Source organism: Typopeltis vanoorti, chromosome 19 (genome assembly GCF_054136105.1).
Source record: "Typopeltis vanoorti isolate ZY-2024b chromosome 19, IOZ_Tvanoo_1.0, whole genome shotgun sequence".
In the NCBI taxonomy this organism is placed as follows: domain Eukaryota; kingdom Metazoa; phylum Arthropoda; class Arachnida; order Uropygi; family Thelyphonidae; genus Typopeltis; species Typopeltis vanoorti.
Genome location: NC_143567.1, coordinates 12,213,592 through 12,235,029, shown reverse-complemented (window position 1 = coordinate 12,235,029; position 21,438 = coordinate 12,213,592). Strand labels below are relative to the sequence as shown.

General features: G+C 35.0%; 1 protein-coding gene across 1 annotated transcript in view; it reads right to left on the bottom strand.

Annotated features, from left to right (window-relative positions):
* The window catches only part of LOC150095857 (uncharacterized), a 141,566-nt gene extending 122,639 nt beyond the window's left edge, over positions 1-18,927 (bottom strand). Inside the window, exons 1-2 of the mRNA XM_090409293.1 lie at positions 18,521-18,927; positions 2,622-2,770 (exon numbers count right to left, since the gene is read on the bottom strand). Coding sequence (XP_090265419.1) covers positions 2,622-2,770; positions 18,521-18,637 — 266 coding nt within the window. The 5' untranslated portion in view covers positions 18,638-18,927. The remainder of the gene's footprint in view (positions 1-2,621; positions 2,771-18,520) is intronic.
* Positions 18,928-21,438: the final 2,511 nt, after the last annotated feature.

Sequence of the window (21,438 nt, the reverse complement as noted above, 5' to 3'; positions counted from 1 at the left end):
GAGGTTTTGGGAGCTATAGAAATCTTGATATATTTTCTAGCGGTAGAAAAGCTACTTTAATGTTATGCTTCTACAGAAATTTGGCCAATTTGTCCGTAACATTCTTGATGTATGGTAGCGTAATTGCGTTCTTGAAATCTTGCTTTTGTGAGATGCTTGTAGGTGTGTTTAGGATTTTCTTGATTGTATTAGGTTCAAAACCATTTTTTTGTGGGGATCTGTGTTAAATAATGTAATTCTTCCTTCCGCTTTTCTTCTGGGCTGGAAATATTATAAGATCTATCCCTCAAGGTTTTTATTAAAACTATTTTTTGCATGGGGCGTTGGTGTGAGACAGCATTAAGAAATCTTCCTGTGTTGGTGGGTTTTCTATAAATGGAGAATTGATTTTTATGTTCTTCCTGTTCCAAAGTAAATTTTATGTTGTTGTGCAAATTATTAAGATAATCTTTAAAAGCAGTGGGTTCCTCTGTTGTTCCTGACCATATGATGAAAATATCGTCTACATAACGAAGTCAAATTTTCGGTTTTTTTTATGATAGTTGTTTAATGCATTATTTTCAAAATTTTCCATATAGGTTTGCTAAAGCTGGGAAGGGGAGGGGCATTGCCAGTCCTTCTTGTTCCCAAAATTTGTCTTGATACATGAAAAACATATTTTTTATGTAATGTTTATATAGTTCTACAATGCCCGGTGGAAAAAAGATCTTCAAGGAGATTCACTCTTTCACATATGGGAACATTTGTAAAAAGGCTGGCCTTTTTACAAATGTTCCAAATTATCCAAACTAGCCAAGATGTCTGAAGGTTGTATGTATATATCCTTTACCTTCTCAATGAAATGTGCACTGTTCTTAATGAATGATGTTGTTTTTCCTATGTGTGGTAAAATCATGTTAGTGAGGTGTTTTGCCAGATTTGAGATCGGAGAGTCTCTTCCATCCACTATTGGTCTTAAAAGTATCTTTCTTATGTATTTTTGGTACTCAATATATATATACTAGAAACTAATGGGTTTTTTGATTGTAGAGTTCTTTTTAGTTCTTCAGTCCAATAAGGGTGTATAAGTATTGGAATCTTCAAGAAGAATTTTCATTTTTTTGTTATAATCCTCTGAGTTCATGACTACCGTCCCATTCCCTTTATCCGCCTTAATTATAACGATGTTTTTGTCTGATTTTAGTTCTTTGAGGGCTGTGGATTCCTTGTATGGTAAATTCCTGAGTGGTAATTTGCTTTGTAATAGTAATGCTGTACTTTGTATGCGGATGAGATCCGATGCATCTCTAGGTAAATTTCCTATTCCTTTCTAGATTTGAGCTCTGATATCAATTTTCGGGACGTGGCGTGGCGTTAAAGCGAAGTTGAAACCTTTCGAAAGTAGATTTTTTTCAGTTCTTGATAGGACTCTTGAAGAAACATTAATTACTACTTTGGAGTGATCTAGATGTTTTCTTTGTTTTTCTTTTTCTTGAAGAAGTACATTAAATTTTTTAATTAAATTACGTTTCTTTAATGAAGACAAAATGACAAAGTTAATTTTGTCTTCATTAAAATTACATCGAGTTCATCTAATTTTCCTTAAAATTCACTATAATAATACGAAACTAAAGGTTGATATTTTTAATGTATTTTCTGAAAGCTATATATTTATCGATATCCAGTGTAAAGTCATTATTGCAATATACCAGTCCAATTTCTGCGTATTTATCTATTATAGTCACAACCTGATTTCTTGTGAAAAAGGCTTAATAAAAAGTTCTGATTGTTTTTTTAAAAGTTAAGAGAAAATACTTTTTACGCTTTGAATACCTTCACGCTTTCAAACCGACTATCAAACATTTTGCAAGTGCCGTTTTCCGTCTATATTTATGGGAGGTCACGTTTCATGCAATTAATTGCTTTCACAAGCCTATTGCTTCCATCAGTTGAAGAAAGTGAACAAATACATTGTTATCGTTATTCGGAAGTGGCCCGGTTTCAAAAGCTCGAGTTTTTTCATCCTGCAAAAAATACAATTAGTAAGAGAATACTCGCGGTTATTAAAAGTAATAGTCATCTTCAGTTACTTCGATCAGAATTCCACACAGCTGCAGCAATAATACTGCACAAGTTAATAATTCAGTTCGGATGTTCTGAACTATATGTGGATCCACTTAACTTAAATAGATGCTGAATGCCTTTTCAGAAAATATAATTAGTCATTCACAGCCTATATCAGTTTGTGCGCTTTTTTAATCATCAGTTTGTGCGCTTTTTTAATCAATACGATTTTTTATTAGTTTTTACAAAACTCCCCTTCCCACATGAAAAGTTCGAAACTTATAGCATGTTAGGGATGTGTTTCTTTGGGGAGATAAAAGTAAAAAAAAAAAAAAAAAAAAGTGCTGAAAATTTCACTTCGAACTCAGTAGGTAAAATGCAGTTTAGCAGTATTTTTCATCGCGATCATTTCTGTAATAAATATATTCGAAAATATTTACTCTAAACGCTAATTATTGAAAAGTTATGCTTTAAATAACTCTTTTTATCAAAAACAATAAACAATACATTGTATTTTCCTACCTATCCTCTAGTCGTGAAAATGAAGTTTATCTATTTTCCTCATTAAAGTTAATTACCTAATCACTTTTAAGATGAGAGTAGAACCTTGTTCCTCAATTACTGTCATGACCTCGTCGTGTGTTAGTCCCTCGCACCGTTGATCATTAACAGCCAAAAGTAAGTCTCCTTCGTATACTTGGTTGCTGGCTTTGCTTTTCTTTCGAATCTGGAAATATTAATTGCAATATAAAATATCATTTCTAAACTTATTTTGCATTATAAAGCACAATGCACAAATAACAATGCTATTTTAATTTCAAATTACAAGTGTAGCGAAATAAAGGAAGCCTTTCAAAGATCTTCCCAAAAATCGGCACCAAGACTTCTTCAACAGTATGTCTTGTGTGAGAGTACGCACAAATGTTAAAACCTTGTTCATATCTCTCCCATGTTCAAGTTGCGTATGACCAGAGATAAAACAACTTGGATAAACTTAAGACTACCTCGGTCGGTTTTAAGAGTATCTCTAAAGCTCCGGCTTAATATATTTTATAACGTTTTCCTATTATAAACTATATTTTAATTTGTTTTATACTGACCTCCTACATGAGCTGTTCCTAAACACAGCACATCAGCTCTGTAGGTGGGCATGAGGTTTGCAAGAAGTAGAACTTGTTGATGTGCTTCTTTAACAAATGGAGATTTGTAGTCCTTGAAGGAGACAGCATGAAGATGGCTTTTTCAAAGAACAGAGGTGGTTTCACACCTACTATTGGTTTGGTAGGTGTGAAACTATAAGTTGGTATTAAGTATGAAGGTTTAACGGAAGGTGGAGAAATGATTGCGGACAATTAAGCTGAATATTATCCACCACAATACCTACAGATTATCTATGAAAAAGTGAATCAGAGAGAGAGAGAGAGAGGTAATGAAATAACCGGACTGTCCTCTTCTAAATAGCTTCAGACATTTCTCTTTTTTTTTTTTTTTTGGTGCATTCCTTCAAATCTGAGAGTAGCATTCTAAGGTTAGGTGGATTTTATATTAATATAAAGTTAGCAGTTTTGGGTGAAAACATAATGTTCTGAGTGGAAAAGGACACAGTTTTTATCTTGAATACGCCTTGATTCTTGCTGTAATTAATCTTTTCTTTTAACTAAATTACGAACAAAGCGTTTCTTTGTTCCTATTATCAATGAGCATTACACTCGCAATACTGAAGTGTTATTCTGGGAAAATAAAATGACTGAAAAAAAGAATTTTAAAATAAATAGAAAACAGCCACTCAGAACATAAGTGTTGGTTTTTACTTTGTTCTTATTTGAAAGTTGCAAAAGCAGTACATATAAATCCGTTTTTACTGAATTTGCATCAAAATTTGAATGATAAACGATCCTCTTGTCGGTGCTTGGCTCCTACCTTCACTTTCGCTATCGTCGGTTGGGCCTCCACCCATAAGTTTATTCGGAATATATATATATATATATATATATATATATATATATATATGTGTGTGTGTGTGTGTGTGTGTGCGCGCGTGCGTGTGCGTGCGTGTGTGTATGTGTGTGGATACATTTAAAGGCTTAAAATTATATTTGCTAATAGCAGAACACTTCAGCAACGAAATACAATTAGCAAATGTATTTTACACTTCACCATCAATCATTAATACATGACTGAGAATATGGATGACTTTAGTAAAACGTCGGATGTTTTTGTTACCTGCTGATACTCGACAGTTTCGTTTGAACATGAGTAGGTGAATTACTGTTACTTCCTTGATATTTTCGGATTTTTTATTAGTTCTCAAAGATATAGATTTTAGTATATTATATTTAGTATATTTAGTATTAGTATATTATATCAGTATCAGAATCCGCTCCATCCAATGATTTCTTTGACCAATTTTATTGCGCTTCTGCCTGGAAACTGTCTTGACAGCTGAGCAGTGGGCACCAACTCAAATGAGAGGGATACCAAATTTGCTGAGCTAAGCTCAAAACGCTAGTGGCGAACACGTGGCAAAGGTGCCCTGTGTTATTCACCTATCACTGCATTTTCCTAAGAGAGTTACTTCTTATATTTTCGTTACTTCAGAAATGTTTTGCTGTCTTATCAGTATCAAAATAGCTCTGGTCTCGTCATAACTCGAGTATTGCTAGTTTTCGCAACTATTTCGCAGTGTCTAAAAGACTGAGTCTATTGACATTTTGTTGCAACTCAGAAGACGGCTTCAAAAGCAATATCATATCATGGTTTGAAACTATATTCTAGATTCGCTTTACGTAATATTAAAAAAATGGAATTTTCTGTAACACTCTAAAATAAGCTTATGTCACATCACCGTGCTAATTTCACTTGACTAGTTTTATCAGCTTAAAATTAAATTCGTAGCAAATTTCCAAAATCAATCTCTTTTTATTTATATATTATTCTTTTTAAGTAATAACTTATTAGTATGGAAAGAGTGCAGTGGTAAACAAAAGCATAAATTAGTTTTATACTTTTTCACATTATCGCATTTGTGTTTAGAATAATGCCCAACTGACAGGAACGGACATGACAAGTCTCATGATGCGGTATATTTAAATATGTGACTGTATTAAGTACTCATTTAAACATGAATAAACGACATGTTTTAGAACATGATGATTGTTCTTTAAGTATCAAAATAATTTATGATGGATTTATTAATATCTGTGTGTTGTTGTGTGGGAAAGGGAGGGGAGGCTGAGTGGATACCTATTCGTTCTCCAAACAATAGCGCCCGATCCTTCTAATCCCACAGTAGCACCGTTGTTTCCGGGTGTGAGACTACCATCCATTCTACTTGCTGGAGGTCTGACGTGGCAAAAATGTTCCCTGGTGTAAATCTACTATAGTATTAGAGGTACTAAAGAACATGTAATTATTTGCTAATTTTTATTTTATTATTTCATGTAAAGATTAGCGTTTTGTTATCGATTTCGAGATGCCAAAACTTTCATTTATAGCACTCATCCATGAAAGGTTGAAAATATAGAACATATTTACCATGTGTGGGCTGAGAGTTAGATAAACGGTAATTTCTCTGGAACGACTAATTTTCTGATAATTTTAGGGCTGCAGTGAAAAAAAATGAGAGTAAGTATAACTCCGAGTAATAAAAATAATCTATCACCCGAAGGCTTCCACAAACATGCACAAGAAGATCTACTGTTTAAATATTATTTGAAATTTTTCATGTGTAGGGACCATTTTCAGGGGAGTGGTAGAACGTTCGAAATTATATACATTTAAATTTTCCAATAAAGTGGTAGTCTCTCACTGGGTGGTGAAATTCATTTAGCTTTCATGGACATTCACAAGCATTCATATCTCCGGTGGAATTCAACACTACAGGCGACTGCATTTGAATTTTGGTTTCACCCATGTCATTTTAGTTGGATAATTAGACAAAGCAAAACGATATGTGAAGATTACATAAGAAAAACTGGTCAAAGTTTCATCAACGTTTGACACACTTGGTGATTATGAACACACTATCATTCATTCCGTAGGCACTTTAAATACCATAACTCTTTCACAGACTTTATAGAACTTACAAAAATCTTGGAAACACTGACAATCGAAAATAGCATTTGATACTCTGAAGAATTTTTAACTATAATCAGCTTCAAGAGCATGCAGGATTGAGGCGCTAGAGTGCTCAAGGGCCCCCTCTCATTGTTTGGGGCCCTTACATTGGCTCTAATGTTTCATGGCCCCGACCTAGAACCTCGCGCACCTGCGAATAAGTACGGCCCTGGCCATCCACAAAAGATTGTAACCTGTAGTACATTAGTACCGTGGGTCAGCTGAGAATTTCTTTCTATATTTATTAATCATTATTATTACTATGGGCACCTCCATGGAGTCCGTACACTTATCGCGGGAGGTCAATTTCTGAAAACACTAAGTATCAGTACCTGTCATATTTGCTTTGAAGTCATTCACCGACAAAGTGCACACACAATTGACTCTGGCATCCACTCATTTACCACTCTCCAAGCAAATAATCTAGTCCTTACTCTCTTGTTAATCACATTTGTACTTAGTTTCCATGGATGACGACACATTATTCATGTACTGAAATATTTCCTCTACTTCATCTAAGCAACTTATACGTCTCTATCATATCTCCCCCCCCCCCCTTATCCACCGATAAGGGAATAAAATTTATAATCCTAATACAAACTCTCTTAAAGGTATTCGTATTTTGAATGGCAAATTTATATTATTACAGCATGTCTCCTATGATGCGTAAAAATAAAGCAATATTGAATGAAAGAGATAAATTTATTCGTAATAATTAATGAGTAAGATATTCCATAATTTGTTGTTGTTTTGAAATTTGTTTTATAACTGCTTTAAGAAACATATCGGCCACTGAATTCGTAACTTTTATTTAAATACCGTGTTGCACCTCCTTTAGCCTGAATTATAGCGCATATGCTGTTTGGCATAAATTCCGCAAGGTTGTTCCCGTATTTGTTTTTCTGACATCTCCCGTACATTCTCAATGAAGTTAAGATCCAGGCTTTGTGGTGGCTAGAAAATTGGCGGAAGTCGCTGTCATGCTCGCTGAACCACTGCTGAACAATTGTTGTCCATCAAACAACTGTCACCTGCTTAAAAAGTCAAACATTGCAGGATTGACTTGATCTGCAGCAATGTTTGGATATTCCTTGGATGACACCAGACCTTCCAGTAATATCAGGGGACCCGTTCCGTACCAACAGAACATACCCCACTCCATGACAACACCAGAAGTTGTGTTTACAAGGCAAGCTCGGCTTATTGCTTCATGGGGGGGGGGGGCTTTCCCCATACTCTGTGTGCCTACCATCGGTACAGAACAAGTTGTACCGTGACTCGTCGGACCACATGACGTTTTTTCTAATGTCCTGTCACGGTGTTCCTGATACCACTGTAGACGAACTATCTGGTTCACAGAAATCACTGGTTTCCATATAGGTATGCGACTGCCAATACTGATCCTCTTCAACTCCCCGCTCACTGATTGGTGACACTTGGGTCGGAAACAGCCTGCACACATGAAGTTCTGTTTGTCCGTACAAGCCTTCTTAGCTTGTACGGATAAACAGAACTTCCTGTTTGTCCGACGGCAATCTCGTTTCTGACAGGTATTAGGATCATAGTTACGCCTCTTAGAGAAGCAATGTATGTTTTCCCCCCCCCCCCACACACACACTGATTAAACATCCAGAATATCTGTCCTTCCTTTTGATACTACTGGTTTCAAAATCACGCCAGCTAGACAGGCACCCACAATAAGTCCTTTATCGAACTCCCAAAGATCCTTTGTTTTCCCTATTGTGATGAACACTATTGACGATTACTGACCATCAGCATTTTTAAATAGTTGCCGAGAACATGTGGTAACGCACGTGATCAAGTACTTTGCATATATGATGCGTATTCTGCATTAAGGTTTCTTCAGTGGTCTGAGCACTAACTGAATTATGAACACAGTCTTTGAAGGAAAGGTCACAATTATCGAGCTTCAGAGAGATGACAGAGATAGAGTCGGATGGCAAATATTTCTTATTCATTAGGAACTCAGTCCGGTATCTGACGATGAGAAAGAAGAATTATGGACTTGAAAAATGATATGAGTATGATCATATAAATATCTAAAATAAATATACAAACAAACATGGTCATGGATATGATAAATTTAAATTATTTATGTCTTTGGATTCTCTACCGAATTAGAGATAAGCACTGCATACCGTAGTACTCCCTTATCCTCAGGGGATACGTTCCAAGACTCCTCCCGCGGATAGTACCGAACCCTGTATATACACTGTGTTTTTTCTTACTTATGATAAAGTTCAATTTATATTAGGCACAGTAAGAGATTAACAACAATAACTATAATAAAATAGAACACATAACATACTGTAATAAAAGTTATCTGAATGTGAATGGAATCTTAGCAACCTCAGCATACATTTTTTGTTATTATTTATTTATTATTTTATGAAGTCGAGAACTTTCACCTTTTTCATTAAAAGGAAGCACTTCACGGCTTCTCTTTGGCATATCCGAATTGCCAGCATCGCTACTCTTGCAGTCTGGGGCCATTATTAAGTAAAATAAGAATTACTTGAACACAAGCGCCGTAATATCGCGACAGTCGATCTTGAGAACTGTTCAAAACGGCGTTCAATTTAAAACTTATGAATTGTCTATTACTAAAAAAAAGAGCCATGAGGCTTCATTTCTGCGATATAAAATTACATCGGCAAAGTGGATACTAGATCAACGTTATTTCAAAGCCGAATTTTTGTAGAAACTATGAAAGTTGCGTAAGTTGACCTGAGAGCTTACGCGAATACAATCCTCGGCATCCCCGAGGATTGTTGCACTACTTGACTTTAGTAGTTAAGGCAACTCGGAGATGCCGAGGATGTATTCTTGTAAGCTCTCAGGTCAACTTACGAAACTTTCATAGTTTCTACAAACATTCGGCTTTGAAATAATGTTGGATATAATATCCACTTTGCCGATATAATTATAATTTTGTTTATTTCTGGAATTTTCCATTTAATATTTTCGGACCGGGGTTGACCGCAGATAAGAAGGGAATACGGTAATCGAAATATCAGTCGGCTGTAAAAAAAGTACCGAAAAATTTTCTGTAATAAAAAGGATAAAATTAAGTTTCTTTCTGGAGTTTTAAAGAAGTTTTGTAATATCGATATTAATCTACCGAAACATGGATCGGGGAGTGGAGTCTGGTAACTCAAACTATAAGTTAACACGGAAAACGGCGGGAAAACCTGCAAATTAACGTTTGAAACCCATTACATAATAAAATTTATGAATGAAAATTTTAAAGTTATAGTTTTAAAGTTGAGTAATAAACCTTATTGTTTGGAATTTATTTCTTAGGGCTACTGGTGAAAAATTAATTCTTCTTGAATTCTTAACTTTGGTTAAAACGTAGTATCAGTTAATCACAACTTGGGTATGTTTATAATATCCACTTATACGTGGGGAAAAAAAATCTGACTACACGTTGATTTCACATCCTGGGATATTTTTTACTTAGTGTGTAAACATGAAAGCAGCTAATATTGTCTGTTGATAATGGTCGCAAGTGTATAGATGTTTCTTTTGGGAAACGCACTCGATCATATGAGGGAATCTTGAAATAATCTTCAGCTGACAGCCGCTGTCAGCTTAAAATAGTAGTCATTAATGGTTTTTATTTCTTATTTCTAGTCGACGGGGAAGCACTCATTAGCGTGTTGTGTGGAATGCCATTTTTATACGTACTTGTCTTGTTACGAAGCAGATGGTTAAAAGTTGTCACAGTTGTGTTCTTGATAAGGCAAGATTTCGACTTTCCGAATGATGGAGGACATCACAGTTCAAGAACAGAACGCGGAAAATTTCAGTTGGTGGTAAAGATCTATTTTTAGTGAGCGCTGTTGTCGAATTCATTCGTCTTAATCAAATGCATATTATACGGTTGAATAATCACTCGACGCTAATCATGTGACAATAGGTGAAAAGGTAGTGTCAGAAGACACTACCTTTTCACCTATATGTCACAGTTTTTTTACACACTTTTTATACTGACTTGTCAGCAACTCCCGTAGACCTTCGTGTTTGGTTATATTTGAATAATCCATTAATAGAAGCATCGATATCAAATTTCAGTCTCTCTCTCTCTCTCGCACACACATGCACTTTTCAGACGTACTAACTTACTTGTCATTTCTTTAAAGTTACTCCACGTCAAAAAAATTAAATATTTCAATGGCACACGAGTGGATTATTAAACAATCTAACGCGAACGCTTTTGTAAAATAGTTATTTATTTTTTAAAAAAATTATTACTTTTTCACTTATTGGTGCCCACCTGCAAAATATTTCTGCAAATTCTTTCAGTGATAGAAGTGGGCTTTTCAAATGATTCCGATCATCTGTTCTTAAACCTCAAGTTTCTTATCTTAGCAACACAAATGAAAAGACTGAAGTCAGCTTAGAACAATTACGAATTTTATTGGATCAATGACACCAGAAGCCCAGAATATACCACTCACACATTAGTAAAGCTAGGTTAGCGTAATGATAACTCTCTCGAGGGGTTGTAGAACAGAAATAGAAAACTTCAGAGTCAGGAAATGTTTCTCGTTTATTTTTTGACTTTGCTTATGGCTTCGTGGTGTTCAAAACGTTTATTATTTAGTTCTCAGCAATTCATAACTTATCTGCAGCATACACATGCAATAACATTTGTTATTAAGTTGAATTCCAGCATTTGGTGTTATGAAAATAACAAAAATGAAAAAAAAAATTACCGTTCTATACGTCTTATTGTTGAAAATACGTTTGAAAGAAATACCTTTTATCTTTATTAATTAAAATGATACCAAATTAATAAACCGATACTAACTGTTTGTAAAACTATCAAATGTGTGGAATAGACATATTTACACTGGTTGGTGCTGTTATTATACCACACTACATGTAATGCTTGAATAGACTATTGTAATTTAAAATATTTTTCATGTGGCATTAAATAATTCTTTGTCTACTCTGTTTACGGATAATAGTTTGCCTAATTGTAAAAAAAAAAAAGTATGTCATGAAGAAAAAAAGAAATATTCAGGGATGTTCCTTTTCTTATAATCTGTTTTTTTTTTTAATTAATTAATTAATTAATTTTTTTATTGGTAATGTTAAGATTTATCGCTGAGTCAGCTGAAAATTGTGAGGTGGCACTGTATTGCATCTACCACTTGCGTGTGTTTACAAGCCAGATTATGTTTCATGTGGAGGAGGAAAAATATGAGTTTCAGAAAGAAAATACTGTTTCATCCTCTGTTTAAACTTACTAGCTCAATGCCTGTCGAATATCTGTGAAAATGTTCTCAGGTGTTTAAACCCAATGGAAACGCATCATTCTTTAGATCAGTTTTCGGTAGCACTACTCCACTGCATCTGGGATTCGGTGAGGCAAAATGAAAGAAACTGAAGGGCAAAAAAAAAAAAAAAAAAAAAAAATATATATATATATATATTTGCGGTGCAGTAATTTTGAATGTGGAGAAGAGTCGAGGTTGTCATTTATTTCAAGGAAATCTCTTTTCTTGTTTGAGAATCTGAATTATCAAAGTTGTTTATGGCAATAATCGGCATCGAAGGAGATATTACTGGGACCTTATCTCTGTGTATTGCAAGGCTTGCGAAATGATGAGAAATGTAGTAAATTTTTATGTTATCTATGATAAAACATAAAATTCATCACAACCTGAGTTTTTCTTTCAGCTGATCTAAAACAGCTGTCCACCAGGTTCGCAATATCGGTCATCTTTATTTTGATATGCTCCATGTCAAATTAACATATTCTCATGACACGAGTATTTTTGCTTGTGTATTCCTCATTGTCCTTGGCTTACTGACAAGAGCTATTTTTGTATTTAAAATAATTCAAAGCTATGTTGTTGCTGAGTATTTGTGATGTCACTTTAAAACTTACTTTAGAATAATCATGAACCAAGTTCTCTTTAGTGTCATCACTGGACAATAAATGTAAGCTTTTTTGCTGTTTGTAAAACCTGTGTAAAACCATTTTTAAACATAAAGAAATTGATTTTATATTTATGAGAATGATTTATGTTATTGGAAAATAAGTAGAAAGGAACTTAACACCGTCAGCATTCAAGAAGAGTTAATCCAAGGTGATATAGTCACTTAAACAGAAATAGATTAACTAACTTAATATGTTTTTAAGACGTATAATATATACACACATTTATGGGTGCTTATAATACACACACACACACACACACACACACACACACACACACACACACACACACACACACACACACACACACACACACAAATTTTTATCGTTGTACGTTTTTATTTAAACCCAAATTTTAAGCCCTCCTTTTAAAGATTTTAAAACTTTTTCCTGATTTTTTCTAACTTAAAACTCATTGCTCTAAGTAGCGGTCTGTGTAGCTCAGTGGAAGTGACCCTTGCATCCTTTGTGCTAGGCCGCCCGAAGGTAGACTTAAGTTCAAGTCAACTAAGCCTAACTTCGACCGGCTTCGAGTTACTCGATCTCTGGTGGTAACTTCCTTTCCTGTCAGGGTCACAAGTTTCAAAAACTGATTAAACTCATCCTCCACCTACAACCAAATTCCCCAATTGTTCTTTTTGTTTTGTTATCGCTTTGTACGTACACTCTTAACAGTGACACTTGGCTTAGCGATTTTGGTGGAATTTATATTCGCTGTCCAGTGACTTTATCAGCGATGTTACATTTAGCAGCACATTCACTTTTAATGCTTTGCATTACTAAATTCCGTTCATTTTTATTAATTAGTAAGCACCTAATTTAAAGCATAAACTGTGTTGTCTTAATTAAATAACAGCCAGTGTTGAAATGGGATAAATATGCTACGTGCAGTTCGCAGTTTTTAACGAAACTAATTATAATGTTAGCCACTTTAATGGAAGTAGACAATCGTACACAATTATACTGACGTAATTCGCATAATTACTGAATTATGCCCTGCCCATGAACACATTTTAACCTCCGAATAAGGTTGTTGCTCTATGAGCACAGAGCAGTAACCTTTAACTATGACCAAGGTTGCATGCTAAAAAATAATTGTGACTCACTGCACCATGTTATACAAACTGAATCCTGTACTTTAGATCAAGAGGTTTTATATAATGATTTTCTCCCCGTATTATTATAATCAAACAGATATGAATTACAGATTCCATATATTATTCTAAATAATTAGAATAGTTTACTTTCAATCTGTACTGGTAGTCGAGCCGGGCGGAAGGGGAAGTAATAGGACGAGTGCTCATCAGAGCAAATTAAGATTGGGAATTTAGAGTGCTCAGGTACAATAAATCGTTGACTGAGGACTCACCAGAAAAGTAACCTAAGCTTCATAGTAGCATAGGATGCGAGTGATAATTATACCGTACATGGTATACGACCCCCCCCTTCCCCAGAACAGAACTAATGTTATGAACTACTAACATTAAAAAAAAAAGGTGGGGGGAATATGCGATTTTTATTGTGTGCGTGCCAGCCTGTTTGGCCGAGTGTTTAGCGTATCCGCTCTCCAGCCAAGAGACTGCGGGTTCGAATCCCCCGTAGGCATGGATGTTTGTGACACTCTCCCAATATGGACTGGGTCATCATGGAAGTAGTAGACCCAAAATTTCCCGCAATGGGAGATTTCGGGTCTACTACTTCCATGCAGTGGATAGAAATATAGGCTGTTCATTAAATATATATATATATATATATATATATATATATATATATATATATATATATATATATGTACAGGATTTCATACAGGATTCATTTTCATAACTAGAATTGATTTCGGTAATGATTCGAAACATTTGGACGTAGTAGCCAATCGAACAACGAAGTTATGTCTAATGAAATAGAGGATATATGTGACATTGGATTTATTGTGATTGCATTTGCGACATACGAAGGTGCTCAGATTACTTTTTCTTCAGAATTTTTGTCAGTATATGCAGCCAAGTTCGTGTTCTACATGTATTAACTGGATGTGATACTACAGGTAAAATCGGTCCCCCCCCTCCCAAGAAAGCAGCTCTAAAATTAGAAGAAAAAAAAACCTTTGAACCTATATATAGGGAATTATTTGGTGTCTTAAACACGGACAAATTTAACGACTGATATACCGAACATCCTTGGTCATTCTGTCTGAAACTTATCAAATATTTGGTCATAATTGATTTTTCTACTGAGCCGCAAGTGTTGAATAGCATCACTTCTTTAACCAGCGCTTCAGACAGTCTTCAATTTAATGTGCCAAAAATTTCTGTGTTTTTTTGTGTAGCTTCTCAATTCGTTATAATTTGGATATGGTTAGAGAATGCGAAGGCAATTCACGTTCTCTTCTTACGCGGCAGCCTGCTTTGCCAAAACGCCTACCACAGTCGTCAGCATGCTGAAGTTTGGTTGGCAAAAGCTACATCGATCAAACTTCATGCCGGATGATTGCTGTTCCTTTCCCGAAATCAATTATTACGATCCCATGAAGAGCGAAGTCATGTTTAAAGAAAAGGAGGGAAAATATTGCGACAATTAACACGTATTTATTGTGATAAATCAGGTAATTTCTTTCTCTGTGTATGCATTTTTAAATTCAGTTACACCGTGATTTATTTCCATATGATATATTTTTCTTTTTCTCTCAGATTCACACCCAAAAGTATCCTTCTCGGAATACGTTTGAAACAATACCGACACCAAATCTGCTTCCTACTATTCTACTTATGTTTCTACATTCCTCATTGAAAATACGGTTCTGTCCTGCAAAACACAAGCAGAAGAATAACATAGTATACGAGCTCCCAGTAGCTTTGGTTGCTTTGACTCTAATTACAATTAAATCAGACCAAACCAGGCTGGCAAATTTAACACACTCACATGGTTGTGGATGTGCGAGAGAGAGAGAGAGAGAGAAAGATAATGGTATTATACTATCAAGTTATATCGCCTGCCAGCGTTTAGCCCTAACTAGCTGAAATACTTTAATTTCCAAATTAATACTTTAAATTTCAGAATGTTTGAATTTTGAACTTTGCGAATTTCTATAGAAAAATACAGAAAAGTCGGGCTTGCTTAGGATATTTTTTAAAAACTACCTCATCGTTTATTCATACAGGTACATTGGATTATACTAGAGATATGTCTATGAACAAGGGGTAAAGAGAAAAAGAATTTCAATGTGTCAGTGCAAACAAAATTCTTGAATAAAATAAGAGATTTATATTATACCTAATATTGTATTAAGCTTTCCCTATGGAAATCCATGTCTGTTTCGAGCCAATAGTTAAGGTCTGTTGGCTGAGAAGAGAGTTCGGTTGCATCCGTTCTGATAAGGCCATAAATATATTTCCAGAATTTCTTTCTTCCTGGGTTTGCTTTTGCTTCGTTATTTAGTGTGGAATGTATGAGCGACTCCAAAGGTGGGGTGAGTTTTCCGGTTATATATATATATATATATATATATATATATATTTTTTTTATTTATGAGAATCCTACCTACAATAGGTTATAAATCTATCGTACATTATATGGTATTTTCAGCGGGATAGCTAAACTTTTAGCGTCCTTGACAAATTCGTAGCTAACCGCCTTTTATAGTGTAACAATTTCAATAATTGGTAAAATATCCTACCTCGAGTGCCCTTCTAACACCGACACCCTTGGCAATTGCCCCAATGCCAAACGGTTCCTACGCCTCTGAGTATTTTAGTACGATGGTGAGATAATTCCATCTCTCTTGCTTTAGAAATCAAACATGGCTTGATTTCTAGAGCAAGAGAGAGAAAAATCGTTTATCACTTGTAACAGCGTTTCCTAAACTTCATGAAACCCCAGAACCTTTACATAAAAACTTATTTTTCACGAAACCATTTAAAAATGTTCGTAAAAAAAGGATCGGGAGGAGAATTATGACAACGAACGGTTATGTGCGAAATATTTTAAGAAAAGATGTGATACATACTCGTATTATTGCAAATAATAAAGTAACATAAGTGTTCTAGAAATAAGTCAATATCTCAAAAGTCAAAACGTCGTTTTATATAAAAACATCTAAATTCGCTCTGCTTATTCATGTCGGTAAACAAGTAATTACAGTAATATTAACGCCTTTACTGCAATCTAACAACTGGTGAGTCTCTGCCCCCCCCCCCCTAACAATTAAAGATAATTCCCACAGTCTTGTCACTATAATACTGTATTTTACGCCTCCGGCGATAATTTTTCAGAAATTGCATTTTGTTCAAGTTTAATTCCTAAAAGTTTCGAACTTTTGTATTCTGCAGAACACAAAGGAGCAGCGACCTAAAAAGTGACCAAATCCTCTTAATTATGCAATTTTCTTATTGATGTTACAATAGGTTCTTATTGCTAAGCTCCAGCCTGTCTGTTCGGTAATATGTTCCCTCCACAAATATTCCAGAATAGTTTTAAGCAAGAGGTTGAACAAGAGTTATTTTCATGATATTCTTTGTCGACATAGCCCCAGTCTGGACACTATTAGAGAAAGGTGCCTGCACTGGTTTTTATTTTCTAATATGCGACTCCCATTCACGAAAGATTGTAAACCTTTCATGAGTGGGAGTATATTAATACCGTGTGTGTGTGGGGGGGGGGGGGGGCTACGGGATTTCTTAATTTTTTTTTTGTATTTTTACATAATCTAGAAACATTCTTAGATGGACTAAACATGAACTTTTTCAAACCGCTTCAGAACTCCATCTAATTGTGCAATGAAGTTTTATCTTCCACCCTAAATAAATAAATAATAATAAAACATCCATACTCACCACGGGATTCTAACCGGCAGCCTGTTGACTGAAACAGTGCGTATGCTAGTCACTCAGCCAGTTAGTTACATAACAATAGTCATAAGTTGTTCGTACATGGAAGGGAGAGACTTCCATATAGAACATAATTTTGAAATATAGTGACTAATTTCTTACATCTATTCTCTTCTATAGGCTATCCAAAATATTAGAATTCGCCATAAGTTTCTGTGACTTCATTATTACTGCAAACTTTGGTATTTGTGAGATCTATGGCTAGAAATTAAGTTATATCGTAATCAATCCTATTGTAATCTTGAATTCTAACTTGTGTTTGCGATTGTTGTAAGTAATTTTGTGCATTTTTCATTTGAATCTATATCTGTGAAATTTAAATCATTAAGACAAGTAATTATGATTATTCTTAAATCATTTTCATCCGAAAAACGAAATCGAAACATTCCAAAAGATAACGTGCTGATAATGTCACCTGTGTGACTGCAGTGGTTATGGTAGAAGAATCAGATGCGATTTCTTATAAGTACATCCATCATATAAAGTAACCTAAGTTTTAATTTTTAATTACAGTACTTAAAACTTATTTAACAATTCTATATTTAATTAAAACATAAAATTTAAATGTAGTTTTATAATTCACTTCTTTATTTATTATTAGTTTATGCCGAAACTCAATAATTGTGGTTATGTTGAAATCTTAGAAGCTCTGCCCCTGCCGATGTTTCCATTCTATGTACTGATTCAGAATAGCAGTTGAGACTGATAATTAAATTACCTTATAAACAGTGGTGTAGTGCCAAGTGAAATGTACCACCATATTTAATTCGGAAGAAGGATTGGTTGGATTGTCGAAATTAAGTTCTAATCTTATCTTGGATACAATGAAAATTTTTATGATCTTTAGCCGAATGTGAATCGGCCAATCTCGGCAGAGGTGATAAGGATTATTTTTCCCTCCCAGATATTCAGGCTCCTTTATCAAAAACCGCAATAGAATCAAACCGACTGGAGAGCATTCAGTTAATAAATATATTAAACACATCCTATGGCATACGCTGCTTTATTATAATACAGTATATAAGATACTATAATATAATACTTTATTATATTATCCCGTGGCCAACGAGAAAAACGACTTTCTGACTGAAGCAAACAATTTCAACTAAATGTTAACTAAGAACACCAAAAATTAGTACATGCATTCGAACCTACTTATTGTCCTTTATCTTTGTAGTCCCAAACATAGCACAGTAATCTAAATTCACAACGAACCTATATTATCATATTTTGTATCGGCAAGTTCGATTTCAAACATCGCCTCTTGTTTAAGATGACGTGGGAATGCACTCAAATTTGGCGATGGTGATACGTGAAGGTGCAGTCCATTTTCTAAAAAAGTTCCGAATGAAAAGAGGCCACCTATTACCTCAGAAAAGCTTTAGAAGATTTTTTAATTTTGTGTTTATTAAGATAACAGTCATATAAATTACATGAATATGATTTTGGTGTGCTGCCTTAAACTATCTCTAAGCTATACATTAAATGAGTAACATAGAGGTACCTTAGAAATTGCCAGTGGTTGTCCAGTGCCTTTACCACCCTCTAAGCGGAAGCCCCAGGGACCTCCACCTGTTAGCTTGATAGTGATGTAGTCTTCTGACTTGTACCTAGCCCTCATTATCCCGAGGCCGACGAGGAAATCAACTTTTCTGACCGAAGCAAAAATATAAATCTCTCCGTGGAGTTTAAAAGAGCTGCAATGCCTTAAGAGAGACGAAATAAAACTGTCGTGTTATTCAGTTATGTCTGAGCAGAAGAATTTTAAGATTTATGTTCTCTGTCATGTTTATTTCTGGACTCAGCTTTCCACAGAATTAACCGGGACTCTTAGGAAGACTCAGATGGGCGAGGAACAAACGTAAACCGTTGTTACGAACCTTTATCCACTACACCACATGTGCCGCACTCGACTAACGTAAACAAACATGTGAGAAAGCGAGATGCTTTGCATTTTGTTGTAGTCTCAGTCTTTTCTTATTCGTTTTTTATTTTGCTCTGCCACGAAGAAAATGGGTTGACACGTGCTGATTCTATATTTAAGGGTTTTTGACTCCGCATGTGTAGCCAGGACATACTTTGCTGCTCCTCCTAAGAGTTTAGAAACGCCAAGTTGGTCCGCCTACTATATCGCTACTTTTTTTTTTTTTTTTAGTTCTTTCAAGTCCGCAATGTGTAATGGTAATAGAAGTATATTCTGCAGGTTTAATCTGCTGAAGTTTTCTTGCAGTTTACGTTGTTCGCTGCCTAAGCACTAAAATGCCAAATCAATTCACAGCATAAAGTTGATGTTCAACTTGAAAACAGCGATTTTTGGCAGATCGTTTTCTTCTTTTATTGCTATATGTATTACTGTAATTCACACATAAAAATAGCAATAATAAAACTGTATTCTTCATATGATTGAATTCATCTTTTTGATTGTCATTTACATAATACTGTATATTATTTCATTAAACTAGATTTTGTAAGTGTTTACAAAGGAATAATTCAGTAAATTTGGTGGGGAAAAAATGCAGCTGTAATTTTCCATACATTATGTTAAAATTGCAAGCCTTAGCATATGTCGGTTGGTTTAAACGAGCTCTTTGGTTGTTTTTCGATCAAATGGTTTGTTTCCCGGAGGGGGACGTTTTTTTTTTTTTTTTTTGTCAAATCAGGCAAACTGGTCCCATGAACACACACATATCTCCAGACATAGGATGTTATAGATCTGAGGTAGAAATCCTTAACAGTCAACCTTCTGGATGGAGATGACACTTGACTTCAAATTTACGAAGGAATATAGTTCAAGCCTTACCAACTAGAGATTGATGATGCATGGCACACCCACATGAAAGTCCTGTGGTAATTGCAAGCAGTTTTGGACTATTATTAGTGATATTTGAGAATGGGATGTAAAATTATCTTGTCTTTGGCGAATATCACGATATCGCTTCACTAATAGTCAGAATTTTAAATTACATTTCCAAAGCAGCTCTTGAAAAGCTAATAAATAGGAGTAGATACTATTAAAGACAGTGCAGTCTAGTCGCATTAATCATTTTTAAATGAAATGATTGATGCTACCGCTTAAAGGAATAGGAAAAAAAGTCTTCTACCACAAATATTAGCATTATTCACAGCTACAGTAATTAATAAATATTTCGATACAGAGTTTCCATCTAGGAAGCGAAGATTGTTTCTGCTTTTCAACTGAAGTGAGTTAGGCAGTCTCATACGGAACTGTCAGGGTTTTTCCTCCTGCAAAAAGGGCTCACTGGCCAGAACACATGTAATCAACAGTCACACTATCATCACAGCCGTGGTTTCTTCTTTCATATTCAAAACAATCCAACGATGTTTCTTTGTGATGCCAGTCGTGCGTATGATTGTTCGGTGAACACGTTTTTTACTAAAAGGTGCATTTCATTCCTAGTTAAGCGTCATGAAATTCATTGTTTAGTGTTTGTCTCAATCGGTAGCGACAATGTTTCTTTTCTTGAAAAGGCTTGAGTTCGAATTGCATCTAGGACTCGAAGAACCTTCTTATAAGGAGTTTCTGTTTTCTTTTGGTAGTGATTTAGCCGGTCTCATATTAATACGGAATGTTTTTTAATCTTTCATCTCGCAATTGCATATAATCTTAGATGCCTCGGGAATAATTCCAAATATCCATTTTGCTTATTTTTCTTTGTTTTATGATTTGAATGTGGCGAAACATGTAACATTACTAAAACTAAAGGGAGTTTTATTTTATTATTTTTTTTTAACATGGTCGAGTTTAAAGACAATATTAAGAAAGTAAAATAAAACTTCGTTTAGGTTTAGCAATGTTACATGTTTCTCCACATTTAAATTCTGTTCCAATGTATAACTTCCCTTATCTCCCTTCGTTTTTAAATGAGAACCACGTTTCATTCTGCTAGGAGTTGACGTTCGGAAACTACCAGCAGGAGATCAATATCAGATCTCCTGATCATTGTTGATCTATTTTTTCATTTCCAGCAATAAGTCCTCGGACTCCATGGATTCCGACGACTTATTGCTGGAGACTACTGTACTCTACACAATCCATCGTTCTACATCGTAATCCACATTTTGCTCTTAAACAAAATTAACGATAACACAGTTAACAAACAAACATGCTATGTATTGTTCTCTGGCCGATTTGCCTGTTTCGTCCTGGATACGAAGAAATCCGAGGGGGGGGGGACCTATCTTCGTATGAGACCGGCTAACTCACCTTCAGTTGAAAAAGTCCGTATTCCTCACGTTATGAGTGAATAGAACTGAGATCCTTTATATTCGAAGAGCTCGTGTCCCATCGTTCTTCCTATTGACATATGTATGCTAACTTCAAATCAATAGCAATGACTGGGGAAACTTTCTATGTACATCCAGTCCATAGTCTGTCATAAAAGAGAAAGAAATGAGCATCCT